The sequence below is a fragment of the Otolemur garnettii genome, unplaced genomic scaffold, assembly GCF_000181295.1.
Source record: "Otolemur garnettii isolate 467f Iridium unplaced genomic scaffold, OtoGar3 scaffold00153, whole genome shotgun sequence".
Taxonomy (NCBI): Eukaryota; Metazoa; Chordata; class Mammalia; order Primates; family Galagidae; genus Otolemur; species Otolemur garnettii.
In genome coordinates this window covers 2,734,818-2,752,411 of record NW_003852548.1, presented here as the reverse complement: position 1 = coordinate 2,752,411, position 17,594 = coordinate 2,734,818, and the positions used below count along the sequence as shown (strand labels likewise).

General features: G+C 52.0%; 3 protein-coding genes across 5 annotated transcripts in view; all 3 read left to right on the top strand.

Moving 5' to 3' along the window:
- The window catches only part of GRIPAP1 (GRIP1 associated protein 1), a 38,210-nt gene extending 35,587 nt beyond the window's left edge, over positions 1-2,623 (top strand). Inside the window, exons 24-25 of the mRNA XM_023519039.1 lie at positions 1,179-1,215; positions 2,515-2,623. Coding sequence (XP_023374807.1) covers positions 1,179-1,215; positions 2,515-2,623 — 146 coding nt within the window. The remainder of the gene's footprint in view (positions 1-1,178; positions 1,216-2,514) is intronic.
- KCND1 (potassium voltage-gated channel subfamily D member 1) lies at positions 1,112-10,508 on the top strand. The gene is made up of 6 exons (XM_003799655.2): positions 1,112-3,788; positions 6,479-6,641; positions 6,744-6,827; positions 6,914-7,012; positions 7,272-7,522; positions 9,088-10,508. Exons 1-6 carry the CDS (start codon positions 2,668-2,670, stop codon positions 9,305-9,307), a joined length of 1,938 nt encoding a protein of 645 aa, XP_003799703.1. The 5' UTR covers positions 1,112-2,667; the 3' UTR covers positions 9,308-10,508.
- A 3,748-nt stretch (positions 10,509-14,256) lies between these two features.
- OTUD5 (OTU deubiquitinase 5) overlaps positions 14,257-17,594 on the top strand; it is a 40,257-nt gene continuing 36,919 nt past the window's right edge. For 2 of the 3 annotated variants that reach the window (XM_023519033.1, XM_012811316.2), the window contains exon 1: positions 14,257-15,564. In XM_023519033.1, coding sequence (XP_023374801.1) covers positions 14,992-15,564 — 573 coding nt within the window. In that variant the 5' untranslated portion in view covers positions 14,257-14,991. The remainder of the gene's footprint in view (positions 15,565-17,594) is intronic. The other variant, XM_012811317.1, reaches the window with a different exon arrangement.

Genomic DNA, 17,594 nt, shown 5'->3' with positions numbered 1-17,594 from the left:
GTCCCAGCTACTTGGGAGGCTGAAGCAAGAGAATCGCCTAAGCCCAAGAGCTGGAGGCTGCTGTGAGCTGTGATGTCACAGCACTCTACCAAGGGCAACAAAGTGAGACTGTCTCTAAAAGCCGGGCTTTGTGATAGTCCCAGCTATTTGGGAGGCTGAGACATAAGAATAGCTTGAACACAAGAGTTTGACGTGGTTGTGAGTTGTGACACCACGGCACTGTACTGAGGGTGACAAGTAAGACTGTCTCAAAAAACAAAACAGCCCCCGCGCTCCGGCCTGGGTAATATAGCCAGACCCCATCTCTTAAAAAAAAAAAAAGACACAGCAAGTCAATGGCAAAGTTGGAATTTGAACCCACCTGCAACTTTCTAGAAGCACTCTGTACTCAGTGCCGCTGCCCAGGAGAGGAGGTGTGATTTGAGGCCACTGAATGTGGACAGATTCTCTTCATCCATGAGACTGTCCCTTTGGAATGGGGCCTGCCTGGGGAGAACTTGGTGGTGGGGGGACCTGGATTGTCTGCCTCTGCACTCCCAACCCCTCATTTCACATTCCAAAACAGGAAGATGCAAACTCTGGTCTTACAGCAGAAGTCTTGGTTAGAGCTGGGGCTCCAACCCAGGCTACACTCCCTCACCCAGGGGCAGCTTTGGAGACCTGGCCACCCAGGGGAACACTACCCACCAGTTACCCCCACCCCCACTTCTCCTACCTTTCTACGGTCTGGGGGGCAGGGAGGGGACAGCGCTGCATCATTCTCCATGGCACTCTGCTCTGGGGCCATTAACAGACGCCTGCCCATCGATCGGATCAGCTAAGTGCTGCTGATTCAGGCGGGTGGGGGTGGGGGCCCCTGGGGGCAGAGGGGGTAGAAGCTGGGCTGGAAGACAGGGGAGTCCAGGAAGGAGGTGGGGAGAATTGGCAAATTTCCCTGCCACCCCCATTTTCCAGATGACGCGACTGAGGCCCAACCAGCTTTGTAGGGGGCGGAGTCTCCCCAGGGTCCCTCTCAGGCTGTCCTAGGGGAGGGGGCTCGGGGAGCCACGAGGCCCCTCCCTGCCTCTCTCTCCGTCTCCCGGCAAGCTCGAAGGGGCGGGGAGAGACAGCCAGAGGAGGAGGAGAACTCAGGCAGCTCTGCAGAGGGGGCCAGGATCTCCGGTGTTTGTTACCCCCAGCCCCACCGCTGTTGCTGCTCCTGCAGCAGGAACACAGGTGAGGACGCCCGATGGGGAGGGGGAGGAGGCTACCAATAATGTGGTCCTTGTTCTACCTTGGTCTAGCCCTCACGCCCTAGCCCGTTTTGGAATAGTCCCCAGGGATTCTTCTGGACCCTGCCCTTCCAGAGCCTCCATCCAAGGGCCCATCCCCCTCCCCTTGCCCGTGCTGCCTCTTCTCTGAAGCCTGGCTGTGGCCGCTTCTCTTCTTCAGCTGCCGCGGCTGCCACTGCTGCCGCTACCGCTGCCCTGCACACACCGCCAGCCCCTTGGGGTGTGGTTTCCCCAGACCTGCCCCCAACAGTGGGACCCAGCCTTCACCAGACCTCCCCAACAGCCTCCTGAAAGGCTCAGCAGCCCCCTTCCCTGGAGACACACCCAACTCTCTTTCAATACCCCACCCCCCTCTCCGGCCCATTTGGGGGATCCCCCTTCCTCTTAGTCTTTTCAGGTCCCCTGAATGCTCTTGGACTGTGCCCAACTTCCTTCCAATTGAGCCCCAGACCCTCAGGATTCCCCAGGCCCCTTTTTCCTCTTCGCAAAACTCTTAAGGGTGTGGACCAGGTTTTCTTAACCTCTTTAGATACCCTCCTCCCCCAGATAACTCTCAGATTCTTAAAAAGTAACCTAGCCGCATATCTACCGCTCTAGATTTCCCCACACCCCTCCCCAGCCCTGCAGGAGGCCCTCACCTCCCCTTCCTTCCCCAGAACTCCTGTAGAGTGTAGACAACCCCCCAGGCTATTCTTGGCAGCTCTAGGCACTCCCCAGACACCTTTCAGCCTCTTTACAACCTCCTGGCGCTATAGCCACCCCTTTAAATGCACCAGCCCCCTTTCCAGATCCAGGAAGGTCCTCCAACCCCCATATCTCCCCCCCCAGAAGTCTTGAGGGTGTGGACAACCCTCCTCACCTGTCTCAGTCCCTCTAGACTACCCCCCCTTCTAGACACTGTCAGCCTCTTTCAAGCATCTCTTGTCCCATTTCTACCTCTGTGAATGCCCCAACCTCTCCAATCCTGCTAAGAGGTTCCAGGCCCTTCTTCCTTCCCTGAGACTGTGGACAACTCCTCACGTTTCTTGGACCCTTAGACACCCCCTAGGCAGCTCTCAGGCACATGTTGACCCTTCTAGAATCATCTCAGTATCTCTAAAATTTCCCTCAGATTCTTTTTGGCCTTTCTGGAAACACCTTTTCTGCTTTTGTCCATGTCCTCTCCCCTTCTCAGCCCCTAGACATTGCCCAGGCCCCTCCTAGATCCTGTAAATGCCCTCCAAGCCCCTGCCCATTTCTCTAGTTCCTCCTCCTGGTTCCTCTTGGCCTCTCTAGACACCCCCAGTCTCCTTGTCCGGGTGGCCCAGGGCCTCTCCAAGCCCACCAACCTGGAGACAGCCACTTTCTCCTAAACGCCACCCCCCCCCAAGTCTCCGTGGGCCGGGGGAGCGGCAGGATGGCGGCAGGTGTGGCCACATGGCTGCCTTTTGCCCGGGCGGCGGCGGTGGGCTGGCTGCCCCTGGCCCAGCAGCCCCTGCCCCCGGCGCCGGGGGTGAAGGCATCTCGCGGGGATGAGGTTCTGGTGGTGAACGTGAGTGGACGGCGCTTTGAGACCTGGAAAAACACACTGGATCGCTACCCAGACACCCTGCTGGGCAGCTCGGAGAAAGAGTTCTTTTATGACGCTGACTCGGGCGAGTACTTTTTTGATCGTGACCCGGACATGTTCCGGCACGTGCTGAACTTCTACCGCACAGGCCGGCTGCACTGCCCACGGCAGGAGTGCATCCAGGCCTTCGACGAAGAGCTGGCCTTCTATGGCCTGGTCCCAGAGCTCGTTGGCGACTGCTGCCTTGAAGAGTATCGGGACCGCAAGAAGGAGAACGCTGAGCGCCTGGCAGAGGACGAGGAGGCCGAGCAGGCCGGAGACGGCCCAGCCCTGCCGGCGGGCAGCTCCCTGCGCCAGCGGCTCTGGCGGGCCTTCGAGAACCCACACACGAGCACCGCGGCCCTTGTTTTCTACTACGTGACCGGCTTTTTCATCGCAGTGTCAGTCATCGCCAATGTGGTGGAGACCATCCCGTGCCGGGGTTCGGCGCGCCGGTCCCCGAGAGAGCTGCCCTGTGGTGAGCGCTTCCCAGTGGCCTTTTTCTGCATGGACACGGCCTGCGTACTCATATTCACAGGTGAATACCTCCTGCGGCTGTTTGCCGCCCCCAGCCGTTGTCGCTTCTTGCGGAGTGTCATGAGCCTCATTGATGTGGTGGCCATCCTGCCATACTACATTGGGCTTTTTGTGCCCAAGAATGAGGATGTCTCAGGCGCCTTTGTCACCCTGCGTGTGTTCCGGGTGTTCCGCATCTTCAAGTTCTCCAGGCATTCACAGGGCTTGAGGATTCTGGGCTACACACTCAAGAGCTGTGCATCTGAGTTGGGCTTTCTCCTCTTTTCCCTCACCATGGCCATAATCATCTTCGCCACTGTCATGTTCTATGCTGAGAAGGGCACAAACAAGACCAACTTTACCAGCATCCCTGCAGCCTTCTGGTATACCATTGTCACCATGACCACACTTGGGTGAGTGTAGACCCCTGTGTTGGGGAGTTCCTGATCAATTGATTACACTCTCCCTTTTCCTAAAATTAAGAAGGTTAGATGAATGATCTTTTTTTTTTTTTTTTGAGACAGAGTCTCACTATGTCACCCTGGGTAGGGTGCCATGGCATCACACCTCACAGCAACCTCAAACTCTTGGGCTCAAGTGATTCTCTTGCCTCAGCCTCCCAAGTAGCTGGGATTGCAGGTGTTCACCACAATACCTGGCTATTTTTTTGTTGCAGTTGTTGTTTAGCTGGCCTGAGCCGGGTTCGAACCCACCACCCTCGGCTGGCACCATAACCACTGTGCTTCAGGCCCTGAGCCTAGATGAATGATTTTTCTTTCACTTTGTGCTTTAGTTTGCTCATCTGTAAAAACTGAGTGAGTTGGACTTAATCTTCCAGTTCCTCCTTGTTCTGATAGTGCCTTGATTTTGTAGATTCAGAAACTTGGATTCAAGGATCATCTCAACTGCTCTCTTTTTGTGGATGTTGTTTCCTCAGGGCTTCAGTTTCCCTCTCTGTAAAAGGGAAATGATAATCCCTTCATCATCTAGAGAGGATTCAATGACATCACAGTTGTGGAAGTTTTCTGAATGTTTCTGGTACAGAATACATTAGTATTGGCTTTCTATATCACCCTTTTTTCCATTTTGAGGACCCATGTCTTCCAATCTTCTAGAATTGTCTGCGATGTGGGGCACTAGCTCTGTGGCTTTGTGATTCCTTGCTGTTTCCCAGAACAAGATATTTTTAGCATTATTTTTTGCTTCCAATCCTTGAGAGTAAACAGAGTTGGGATAAAAGTATCGATTCAGCTCAGGAATGGTGGCTTAGGCAGTATCAATTCAGCCCAGAAAAGGGTGACTTAGGCCTCCCATCACTCTGGCAGGCCTCAGGGGAGGATCGCTTGAGCTCAGGAGTGGAGACTAGCCTGAGCAAGAGCAAGACCCTATCTCTACTAAAAATAGAAAAACCTGCCAGGTGTGGTGATGCACACCTGTGGTCCTAGCTATGTGGGAGGCTGAAGTAGGAAGATCACTTGAATCCAGGAGCCTGAGGTTGCTGTGAGGTAGGCTGACACCACAGCACTCTAACCTAGGCAACGGAGTGAGACTCTGTCTCAGAAATAAAAGTATGAATTCATTGCATTCCCACAGATATTGTCTAGGGCAGATTCTGTGATCCTTGTCTATGTTTCCATCAAGGGGATTAGATATACAGTTGATGTTCAGTATCTGTTGAGTGAATTACTGAATGAATTGGGCTTGCTCAGCATCTTAATAGTGGTACGAAAATTGATTTGGGGTTTCTAAGGGGTAGAAATTAATTCTGGTTAGAGGTTCAGGATCAGAGCAACAAATATTGAGTCCTGACAATGGGTTGACACTGAGTATTTTGATGCTCTTTATTCAGTCCTCACAACAACACTGTGAGGATGGATGGCTGCCCATGTCTTAGTTGAGGACATGGTCTGAGATGACACATCACAGAGCCAGAAATGGCCAAGTCAGAGAGACTTTTGAGCAGAGTCCTGAATGCTTAAAATGAATCAAAATACGGAAATAAGGAAAAGCCATCCTAGGGCAACACCTGAGCAAAGGCCTAGAGGCTGAAGACTGCAGAGGCTGCATTTCTATGGAGGAGTTCTGATTGGTCCTGTGATTAGAACAAAAGTATGCAGTGTGATCTTGGGCAAGTCAGTTATAGAACCTCACTGAGCTTCAGTTTCCTTCTCTGTGAAACAAGTTAGGTTGGCTCTTCTCCATCACTATGGGAGTGGAGTAGCATGAAGAAGGGGGGGGTTCAAGCCTCCCCCTATTTTGTTATATAAAGACAGTTTTCAAGAATTCCTCTAGGGCAGCAGTTCTTAACCTGTGGGTTGTGACCCACAGGAACTGTATTAAAGGGTCATGGCATTAAGAAGGTTGAGAGCCACTGCTCTAGGGGAACAAAAAGGGGTTTTGGCTTGGTGCCTGTGGCTCAAGTGGCTAAGGTGCCAGCCACATACACCTAAGGTGACGGGTTCAAATCCAGCCTGGGCCCCCCAAAACAACAATGACGGCTGCAACCAAAAAATAGCCAGGCGTTGTGGCGGGCCCCTGTGGTCCCAGCTACTTGGGAGGCTGAGGCAGGAGAATCGCTTGAGCCCAGGAGTTGGAGGTTGCTATGAGCGGTGATGCCACGGCACTCTACCCAGGGGGACAGCTTGAGGCTCTGTCTCAAAAAAAAAAAAAAAAAAAAGGGAGAGAAGGTAAGACAGAGGCCTGCAAAACCAACAGAACATTCCTCCTAGGACACAAAGCCCCTTGCTGGCCTGAGGTGTTGGGACTCTCTCCATAGGGGCCTGTGTTTACTGCCTGTGATTTCCTCACTCTCTCCTCTGCTTGGTATTAATAGATTTCCAGCTGACTCAGAAGCTCAGGATGAAGCTTGGATAGGGGCAGCAGATGGTAGGGGCTGAGGGCCAGGCCCATTTCTCATCTGACCCACACTAGTGGGTAGCTAGAGAGGTCATTGCCCACATCTTTCACAGCAAGAAATGGAGGCTCAGAGAATTGGAGTGCCTGGCCAGGGTGGCAGAGTGTGTCAGGTTTAGATGGGATGGAAGGGGGGACTGAGAGGTGGGTGGGCACTTTTCTGATCTGGGCCCATCTTCCCCTGCTCCAGCTATGGAGACATGGTGCCCAGCACCATTGCTGGCAAGATTTTCGGGTCCATCTGCTCACTCAGTGGCGTCTTGGTCATTGCCCTGCCTGTGCCAGTCATTGTGTCCAACTTTAGCCGCATCTACCACCAGAACCAGCGGGCTGACAAGCGCCGAGCACAGCAGGTAACTGCATCGTCCATCTGAGCACCTCTTATTCCCCACACTCCAAGCCAGTCTACTTTGGGGTTTACCCACCTGACTTGTTATCTCCTCCTCTCTCTGTAGAAGGTGCGTTTGGCAAGGATTCGGTTGGCAAAGAGTGGTACCACTAACGCCTTCCTGCAGTATAAGCAGAACAGGGGCCGTGAGGTCAGTAGGGCCCAGTTTGGGGTTAGGGGTGAGTGATGATAGTGGAGGAGGGTACTACCCTTATCTCTCTGTTCTGTTCACTCCAGGAGAGCAGCAGTGGAGAGGAGCAGGTGCTGTGTGTCAGGAATCGTTCTGCTTTTGAGCAGCAACATCACCACTTGCTGCATTGTCTAGAGAAGACAACGGTGAGGCCCACTGAGAGATGGCATGGCAGAATGGAGGGGGTCTCTCTGCTGCCAAGCCAGCTCCCTCCCCTGGGTGGGAGGGTCACTATTAATTGTGGAAATCACTCGGAGCTTCCTGGAACAGAGCTAAGCCTTGAATGGTGGGCAAGGAAAGGGGGGCAGGGAGCGAATTTCAGAAAAGAGGGGATAGCCAGAACAAAGGGATGAGAGGGGTACTCCCACGGGGTGCCCTGTGACCCTGCCTCCCTTCTGCCCATAGTGCCATGAGTTCACAGATGAGCTAACCTTCAGTGAAGCCCTGGGAGCTGTCTCACTGGGAGGCCGCACCAGCCGCAGCACCTCTGTGTCCTCCCAGCCAGTGGGGCCTGGTAGCCTACTATCTTCCTGCTGCCCTCGCAGGGCCAAGCGCCGTGCCATCCGCCTTGCCAACTCCACGGCCTCAGTCAGCCATGGCAGCATGCAGGAGCTGGACACACTGGCTGGGCTACGGCAGAGTCCTGCCCCTCAGAGGTAAGCACACTTCCTACCTGCTGGCCATACCTGGGAAAGCTCAGAGCTTCGACCAGTGGGCATGAGATTTCATGATTTTAGGCCTAGCAAGAAAAGCTTGAGCCCAAATGCCTCCATGCTGAGAGCTTGGTCTTATCTTGTCTGGAGTTCCTCATTCTTCATTCATTCTTTCACCAAAAATTTATTGCACACTTGCTATATGGCAGGCACACGTTTATGCACTTTGGATGTAGCAGTGAACAGAACAGATAGAAATCTGGTAGGATAAGACAGTTAACAAACAAATACACAGATTAGGTAGTATGCCAAACAGTTGTGAGCACCAAGGAAGAAAATAAATCAGGGATGGGGGACAGGGAGTGTAGAGCAGGGGGTGGTGCAGTTTTAACACTGTTGTCAGGGAAGACTTTATTGATGTTATAACTGAGCCAAGACCTGAAGGAAGTGATTGAGTGAGCCATGCAGATAACTTGAAGAAAAACTTTCTAGGCAGAAATAATAGCCTGTGCAAAGGCCTTTGGGCAGATGTGGGTATGTACATTAGAGACACAGCAAGGGAGCTACTGTGTGTGGGTGGAATGAGTGGGGGTGGGGGAGGGGGGAGCCATAGGAGGTAAAGGCTGAAAGGAATGAGGACCTGATGAGCTGCATGTAGATCCTACTGTAGACTCTTTTTTTTTTTTTGAGACAGAGCCTCAAGCTGTCCCCCTGGGTAGAGTGTTGTGGCATTACAGCTCACAGCAACCTCCAAGTCCTGGGCTCAAGCGAGTCTCCTGCCTCCGCCTCCCAAGTAGCTGGGACTACAGGCGCCCGCCACAACGCCCGGCTATTTTTTGGTTGCAGCCGTCATTGTTTGGCGGGTCCGGGCTGGGGATTCGAACCCGCCACCTTAGGTGTACGTGGCTGGCGCCTTAGCCAGTTGAGCTATAGGTGCCGAGCCTCTTTTTTTTTTTTTTTTTTTTGAGACAGAGTCTTAAGCTATTACCCTAAGTAGAATGCTGTGACATCACAGCTCACAGCAACTTCAAACTCTTGGACTTAAGTGATTTTCTTGCCTTAGCCTCCCAAGTAGCTGGAACTACAGGCATCCGCCACAACACCCAGCTACTTTTTTGTTGCTGTTGTTGCAGTTGGCATTGTTTTTTAGGCTGGCCCAGCTGGGTTCGAACCCTCCAGTCTTGGTATATGCAGCTGGCGTCAACCCTACTGTAGACTCTTATGAGAAGTCTACGGTAAGCATTGTTAGGAGTAACCATGAGAGATAACATTTTTTTACATGCTCATTATGTTTCAGGCACTGCTCTGAGCACTTTGTATCACTTATTATTTCATTGAATCTTCACAACAACTCAATAGGTTTAGAGTGGTTAAAGTGAGACCAGGAATTGAATGCAGGACTGTCTGACTCCAGAGCTGTCACTCTCTACTACCATAATTGAGGATACAGGGGAAGCACTGGATCCCCTGCCAGGGACCCAGAAGGCACTCAGTAAATGCTCCAATTGCTTGGCAAGTATTAAGATGACTTTTTAAGAGCCTTCTATCTTCCCCACCCTTGTCCACAGCCGCTCAAGCCTCAATGCCAAACCCCATGACAGCCTTGACCTGAACTGCGACAGCCGGGACTTCGTGGCTGCCATTATCAGTATCCCAACCCCTCCTGCCAACACGCCAGATGAGAGCCAACCTTCCTCACCTGGTGGCAGGGCCAGCAGCACCCTCAGGAACTCCAGCCTGGGTACTCCCTGCCTCCTCTCCGAGACTGTCAAGATCTCTTCCCTGTGAGGGGTGGGCCTGCCTATTCAGAAGGCCCTCTTCATTTGTGAGACTCCTTTCCAAAGCCATATTTTGGGGAGGCATAGAGGGCCAGGCCTGGGGACCCATTCTGCCCCCTACTTAGAACTATGCAATGGAGTTTCATGGAATGGCCCACATGGTGGGGAAGTAGCCAGGGAATGGGAAACTTCCCCCCACCCTAGACAGTTACCCTGGTGGGAGTTGAAGCACTAGACTTCCATAGGTTCCCAGCCTCCCTGCCCCAGCATACTGGGACTGGTCCCATTCCCCCACGTGGCCTCTTGCATGCTCCTCCCCTAGAGCTTCAGAGATAGGTAAAGCACCTACCTGACATCTGAGCTCTGGCCTGAGAAGGAGAGTGGAGATTTCCTTTTTTTCTCTGGCTAGGCTGTGGAGGGAGGTCTGGAGGTTTAGAGAAGAGAATCTTCACCTCTGATCTGGTCTCTAGGAGAGGTCCCTGCCCTCTACCTGGCCCCAAAATGCCTAGATTTCGAAGCTTGGAATGCAACCACAGGCTTCATGGGCTATGCCTCAGCAGTGGCCTGCCACCCCCAGTCCTTGTCTGAGGGGTCAGGCTACCTCTCCCAACACACACAGATAGCACAAATTCTACCACCTCCTTCCCTGACTGCTGGAATGGGTCCTTGCAAGCCTGTCCTCTGCTGGACCCTCAGCAAAGTCTAGCAATAGCAGCTGCTGCTGTGACATTATGCAAAGCCTCTGACCAGTTTGCTGCAGCATTTACATCTGCCCTAATCAGAGGGCTGCCTCTAACTACTATTCTTTCTCTCTTCTCTGGTTTGCTTCCTTCCTGGGTTGGGCTGGAGTCTGGACTGGCTGAGATAAGAACCTGGCAGCCAGCAAGAACTAGGCTGTGTTTGGAGATCATGAGCTGATTCCATGTTCTTGGGAAGGAGTCCAGAAGCATCAGGGGCTGAGGCCTGGGTTGTTCCTGAACTCTTGGAGTTGTAGGAGACAGGAGGAATTTCTTGATATCTTCCTCCTCGCTCACAACTCCTTTTCACATATTCCTCTCTCTTCTCCCTCTTGGGTCACCTTCCAGAACTCTGTTCTCAGGCTTAAATCTGGCATCATCTCAGGTTCCCTGTCCCCAGCATTGTCCCTGTGGAGCTGGTGGCTAACAAAGATGTAGTTTCTGTCTGTCAATAAAACCTGAGAGGAGAGATGAGACTGAGCACCTCCTGGGTCTGTGGGTTTGGGCGCTGGGTTGGTCTGGGGGGGTGGTGGTGAAAGCACTTGGATTTCAATTCTTTTCAACTAGGTAAAGGGCTGGTGTCAGTAAAGGTATGGGAAGTGGATGGCTGGTAATGTATTCTGAAAGATGAAGATCTAAGAGAAACAAAACATGGTGGTTTAGAGAATCTAATCTATAGCCAGCGAGGCAGAATAGGGGGTGCTGCAACATTTTCCTTGGACATCATCTACTCTAGACCCTTCATTCACAGATGGAGAAATCAGGACCCAGAGCAGCACAGAGTTGGTTGGAGAAGAGTTAAACCCAGGCTTCCTGACAGTAAACAACTCTGAATTTAACCATTATAAAAACATCTCTCAGTTTGGCAAATTTCCCTTCCTGTGGACATCCCCTGTGTTATCTTTTCTGAGCTACAGGCTACACTAGGCTAGTGTGTGGTTTAGCTCTGTAGAACACCAAGAAGACTTTGATTCAGGTCAACCTGGAATGACCTTTTCTTGCCTCAGGTTGCTCAACTGTGAAGTAGAGATAATTCATTTAGTCATCAATTTTTTTTTTTTTTTTGTGGAGACAGAGTTTCACTTTATCACCCATGGTAGAGTGCCGTGGCATCACACAGCTCACAGCAACCTCCAACTCCTGGGCTTAGGCGATTCCCTTGCCTCAGCCTCCCAAGTGGCTGGGACTACAGGCACCCACCACAACACCTGGCTATTTTTTTCTTGCAGTTTGGCCCAGGCTGGGTTTGAACCCGCCACCCTCCGTATATGGGGCCGGCGCCCTGCCCACTGAGCCACAAGCGCCACCCTAGTCATCAAATATTAACTGCCCATCATGTGCCAGCTCTAGGAATGAGCATGGAAGGAAGACGAGTAATCACAACATGGTATGGTAGAATTATTATGGATTATAAAAACGTGGCTAAGACACAAGGAATGAGTTGGGGTTAGCCAGGCCAAATACGAAAGGATGGAAATGTTCTAGGCACAAGGAACAGAATGTGCAGTGTCCTGGAGGTTAGAGAGCAAGCTTGGGGCCTTTGGGGAACTGAAAGTAATTCAGTCCAGCTGGGGAGGAAAGTGTGAGGCTTGAGGAGAAGTATGGATAGGTAGGTCAGATCACAGAAGGCCTTGGAAGATATGACAATGATTTTAGCCTTCATACTAAGGATAATGGGGACCCCTGAAGGCTTATAAACAAGAATATCATGATGAGGTTTGTGTTTCAGAAGGATAATTCTGGCTGTGGAGAGTGTATTATTGAGAAACAATCCTGGAAGGAAGAAGAACACTGAGGAGGCTTTTGTGGTATTCATTTGGTAGATAGGTAATAGTGGCTTGGACCAGAGCAGTGGCAGTAGAATCGGAGAGTCAAGAGATTTGGGAGGTAGAATCGGCAAGACTTGGGACTGATAGGCAGGTGGGTGTTGAGGAACAGGGAGGAGTCGAGGTTGACTTAGGTTTCTGGCCTGGGCAATGACTGGATGGAGGTGCTACTGACAGTCAAAGGAAACATCAAAGCTGTTAGTGCACAGTTCCAGGTACATAGTACGTATTTGATTAAGGTTGGCCATGATTGTTATGAGTTCAGTTTTATTATTATTATTATTATTTTGAGACAGGTTTCACCATGTCACCCTTGGTAGAATGCTGCCCTTGGTGTCACTGCTCACAGCAACCTCAAACTCTTTGGCTTAAGCTATTCTCCTGCCTCAGCCTCCCAAGTAGCTGGGACTACAAGTGCCCGCCACAACCACCAGGCTATTTTTTGTTATAGTTGTCATTGTTGTTTAGCTGGCCCAGGCTGGGTTTGAACCCGCCAACCTCGGTGCATGTGGCTGGCGCTATAACCACTGTGCTATGGGTGCCCAGCCAATTATTATTATTATTATTTGAGACAGAGCCTTAAGCTGTCGCCCTGGGTAGAGTGCTGTGGCATCACAGCTCACAGCAACCTCAAACTCTTGGGCTTAAGTGATTCTCCTGCCTCAGCCTCCCAAGTAGCTGGGACTACAGGCGCCTGCCACAACGTCCAGCTATTTTTGTTGTTGTTGTTGTTATTATTGTAGTTGTCGTTTAGCAGGCCTGGCCTGGGATCAGACCTGACAGCCCTGGTGTATGTGGCCAGCGCTGTAATCACTGAGCTGTGGGTGCTGAGCCAATGAGTCCAGTTTTATTTTATTTATTTAGAGACAGACTCTCATTTTATCGCTCTCAGTAGAGTGCTGTGATGTCATAGCTCACAGCAACATTCAACTCCTGGGGTTAGGTGATTCTCTTGCCTCAGCCTCCCGAGTAGCTGGGACTGTAGCCGCCAGAATGCCCAGGTATTTTTTTGTTGCAGTTTGTCCGGGGCTGGGTTTGACCCACCACCATCGGTATATGGGGCTGGCGCCCTGCCCACTGAGCCACAGGGCCACCTTATTTATTTATTTTAGAGACAGAGTTTCACTTTGTCACCCTCCGTAGAGTGCTGTACATCACAGCTCACAGCAACCTCCAGCTCTTGGGCTTAGACGATTCTCTTGCCTCAGCCTCCCGAGTAGTTGGGACTACAGGCGCCTGCCACCATGCCCAGCTATTTTTTGTTGTTGCAGTTTGGCCAGGGCCAGGTTGGAACCCTCCACCCTCGGTATATGGGGCAGGTACCCTACCCACTGAGCCACAGGTACCGCCTGAGCTCAGTTTTAAATGTGTAGTGCTGGACAGAAATATCCAGTCGGGGGCTGGATATATGGTTCTGGAGTGAGATAATCATGAGGCAATTCAATGTAATAATGTGGTGCATAGACATTCATAACAGAACTCTAAATACAAGCCCAGAAAGTAAGTCCCCTCCTTCCATTAAGTCTCATGAGCAGACACTACCAGAACCCGTTCATTACTGACACATTCCAGGCAAGGACTTCAACTAGGGTCAGTGTCTGAAGTGAGGTGAGGTGGTACTCAGAAAAAACATCTAAACCCCGAAACTATTCCCTGAGGTATCCTGCACAGCCATTATCACTCTAGTTGTACACGTGGATAATCTCAAAAGAGATATAATGATTTCCTCAAGGTCATACAGTTGGTGATGGTACATCTGTGCCTTGAACTGAGGTCTTCCTGACTCCAAACGCTGGAATCCTTCCATTGCACCACACATGCTAATTTATTGAGCACTTAACTATGTGCTGGGCACAGCACCGGGCCTTTTACAAGCATTAATCTCTGATTCTCAGATTGGGATTATCGTTGCCATTTAACAAGGCGAACCTAAGGATGAAGTGGGTGTTAAATGACTTGCCAAAGATCATTGAGGAAGGGAAGAGCTAGGATTAGCTTATAGTTCTCCAGCCACTCAATAGCAGAGATTTTATCAACCTCACCGCGATATGCCGGCTGGGGACACAGCCGGATCATAAACATTCGCCGGCCGGAAGTTACCTCGGTTTTAGGAAAAGGCAGTGCCACGCCTGCGCACTCGGCATAGGGGCGGGGAGGTCAACGCGAGGGCGAGAGGGCGGTGGTGCTAGAGAAGGTGTGTCTTGTTTTCCAAACACTGTCCCCACGGTGTGTATCTGTCCCAAGATTGGTCTGTATGATGTGAATGACAGTTTATTTTAACCAGTCGCTGCAGAATCAGCCCTTGCCAGAGCGAAGGTGGGCCCGCCTCTGCCGGAAGGGGATTTGCAGGTGGGTGGGACCGGAATTGACGCTACGGGGAATGCCAGGCTGTGGGAGTGTTGATGTTTTCCAGTCAGTCTGGCTGATTGGGTTCAAGCTGGAAGCTTGGAGGGGAGGCGTTTTTACTGTCCTGCAACGATATCCTTTCACAGCACCTACGCCTGCGAGTCAGCAACTGGGGAGAAAAGTGAAGAGCAGGACGAGACCGAAGAGAAGGCTGGGAAGTAGAGTGCCGACTTTGAAATCTGAAACCGAGGGCATAGGAGGGCGAGCACTAGCCTCTGATTGGCCTGTGGGTGTCGTCGAAGACCCACGCGGCTGTTTCGATTGGTTGGAGATCACAATTGTTGTGCTGGCTACGGCGGCGATCTTGCCCACGTACTTCCGAGCGAGGGGCGGGGGCTGTGCCCTGGCGCGCGTGCGTATAGCCTGGGGCCCCACCCGGTAGTACAAGAACCTGCGAGGGGGCGGGGCGAAGAAGTGCTTGTTTTGGTTCTGTTTCCTTCGAAGCTGAAGGCTGGAAGGAGCATAGCAATAAAGTCGCTGGAGTTGGAAAGAAGGCTACGACAAACTCGCCGCAGTACCTTCCTTTTGGACTTCACATCCGGGTTCTTCTCCCAGGGTGATCCGCATTCTGCCACTGCCCACAGTTCTCGAACTGGTGCTTCGAACCCTTTATCCGAGTTTAGCCATTCCCGACGTGCTTCGCGCACTATAGTAGACCCCTCATCCGGGTTCTCTCCCGGCGTGCCCCGCGCCGGGTTTGCTGCGGGGTACTCAGCTGTGCGGCCATGACTATTCTCCCCAAAAAGAAGCCACCGCCTCCAGACGCTGACCCCACCAACGAGCCGCCGCCGCCTGGGCCACTGCCCCCGGCGCCACGCCGCGGCGGCGGTACGGGAGTGGGCGGTGGCGACCGTGACCGTGACTCGGGCGTAGTGGGGGCCCGTCCTAGGGCTTCGCCACCGCCTCCGGGCCCGCTACCGGGGCCGCCGGGCGCTCTTCACCGCTGGGCTCTGGCTGTGCCTCCGGGTGCAGTGGCGGGTCCCCGGCCACAACAGGCCTCTCCTCCTCCTTGCGGGGGCCCTGGTGGTCCCGGCGGTGTTCCTGGGGACGCGCTGGGTGCAGCAGCGACCGGTGTCGGTGCAGCAGGTGTGGTGGTAGGCGTGGGTGCTGCCGTAGGCGTGGGTAGCTGCTGCTCCGGGCCGGGGCATAGTAAGCGGCGCCGTCAAGCTCCCGGCGTTGGCCCTGTTGCTGGGGGCAGTCCCGAGCGAGAGGAGGTCGGTGCAGGCTACAATAGTGAGGATGAATATGAAGCAGCTGCTGCACGCATCGAGGCAATGGACCCTGCCACTGTCGAGCAGGTAGGAGCTGTGGGGTGACGGGTGGGTGACTGACAGATGGGGCCTCCAGAGTAACAAGGGACCTAGGAAGGCTAGTTGAGATCGTTCCAAGGAACCTAGATCTTCTTATAGGGCCTGACACTTCTCTGGTGGTAGAGGCATAGACATTCTCTTGCCTGCTCTCCAAGGACTTGGAGTTAGAATCCCCAGATAGGTGGCGAACTTGAAGATGGGGACTGAGGCCTCTTTTATGATCTATAGTTATTTCAAGCCCTAGAATCTCATCTTGTAGGGCCAGTACGTGACAGTCCCCCAAGAGACACTTGCAGATTGAGCCCTTCCTGAGCAGGGATCTCAGGTCTCTCCAAGCGACCTTGGTCTGTTCAATGGCTTAAGAGTTCTTTTTCTTTGGGATAGGAGTCTGAGATTTCCCCCTCTAGGGAACTCAAATAAAGAGAGGGACCTCAGAAATAAGATTTGAGCACTCGCAAAGGAACCTAAGCTCTTTTAAGGGTCTGAGACACTTTGCATATAGTACAACGCCCTCCTCCCCCAGGGTAATACTGCAGAGGATCACTCCACCGTGGGGCCTATTGTCCTAAGTCTGTCTTCAGAGATTTGGGATTCCCTCTTCTAGAACCAAGGGACGCACAGAAACACACACCCCTTTTAGATAGATCTTCTGAGTTTTTTCCAAGGATCTAAGATTTCTTTCAAGGAGGTAAGATTCCCTCCTCCTTGGGTACAAGAGCCAAAATCAACACCCAGGGACCAGAGACTCTACTTGAGTACTTGAGAGTTATCCCTTTTCTGAGTGACAAGGGTCTACATTTCTGACCAGTGGTCTGGGGATTCTCTTTTTGGAGAAAACAGTCTGAACCTCTCTTTAGAATTTTTAACTTCTTCTAAAGGATGGTCTCGTAGTCCTCCACCTCCCACCAAGGACCGGAGCTTTTCTGCAAGGAAATGAGTGAGACTCATGCCTTTGAATACTGGTGCTTAAGATCCTCCTGCTTATGGAGTGGGGTTTTTAGAGACTGGGTTTGAGGCCTCTTCAGGGACCTGCTATCCTTCTGCAGGTCCCAGGCAAGGTGAGGTCTTCAGGAGACTTTTTTTCCTTGGGCTGGTATCTGAGTGATCTTGTAGGTCTGAGACCCCCCCCACCCAAAAAAAGAACTTTTTACCCGAGTTATAAGTGACTGAAACTGCTGTGTCCTTGGGGATATAACATTCCATCTTTCCCTTTGTAACAGGGGTCTGAGGGCCTACCCCTCAAGGGCCTGAGCTTCTTATCAGGGACATACAACCTCTGCATTGGGAACACTCAGCCTAAGTCCGCTCTTCAGGGAATATGAGCAGCATGGGATCCCAAAGATGCTGTCTAAGGCCTTCCTCCAGATATAAGCCTATCTTCAAGGGCCCAGACCTATTTTGCCAAGGACATTTGAGTTTTCCATCAGGGAAAGGAGACTGGTACATACTCCAATAACTGTCATGTTTCTAGAGATAAGAATTGAGCTTCAACCTTCAGGAACTTGAAGTACTTCTCAGGAACAGGAATCTCCCCACCAGACCTGAGTCCAGGGTCACTTCCTTTGGGACATGGATATACAATCCCTGAGGAAGAACAGAGTCCTGAATCTTCCCCCAAGGATTTGAACTTTACCTCAGGTGTGCAAGGATCTGCTCCTCAACTGAGGACCTGAGACATGAGTCTGCTCTGAGGGCACTGACACTTCACTTCTGACAACGGACACACACTCAAGTCATAGGGAACTTTTAGGGATCTAATTTCTGCCAGGAGGACTTGAGAGGGGATTTGAGCCTTTAGATTCCCACGCACCTTAAGGCTGTGAGTAGGATGAGATCTGAGAAAGAGTCTAGGCCTCTTCCTGGGGGCCTGAGTTTGTCTTGGGATAAGGAGTCTTGTGCTTTTTTTTTTTCTTTTTTTTAGAGACAGAGCCTCAAGCTATCTCCCCTGGGTAGAGTGCTGTGGCATCACAGCTCACAGCAACCTCCAACTCCTGGGCTCAAGCGAGTCTCCTGCCTCA

Coding starts and splice junctions, on each gene's coding strand:
- KCND1 (XM_003799655.2), top strand. CDS start 2,668: ATGGCGGCAGGTGTGGCCACATGGCTGCCTTTTGCCCGGGCGGCGGCG. Junction 3,789..6,478: donor GTCACCATGACCACACTTGG/GTGAGTGTAGAC, acceptor CCCCTGCTCCAG/CTATGGAGACATGGTGCCCA. Junction 6,828..6,913: donor AGCAGAACAGGGGCCGTGAG/GTCAGTAGGGCC, acceptor TGTTCACTCCAG/GAGAGCAGCAGTGGAGAGGA.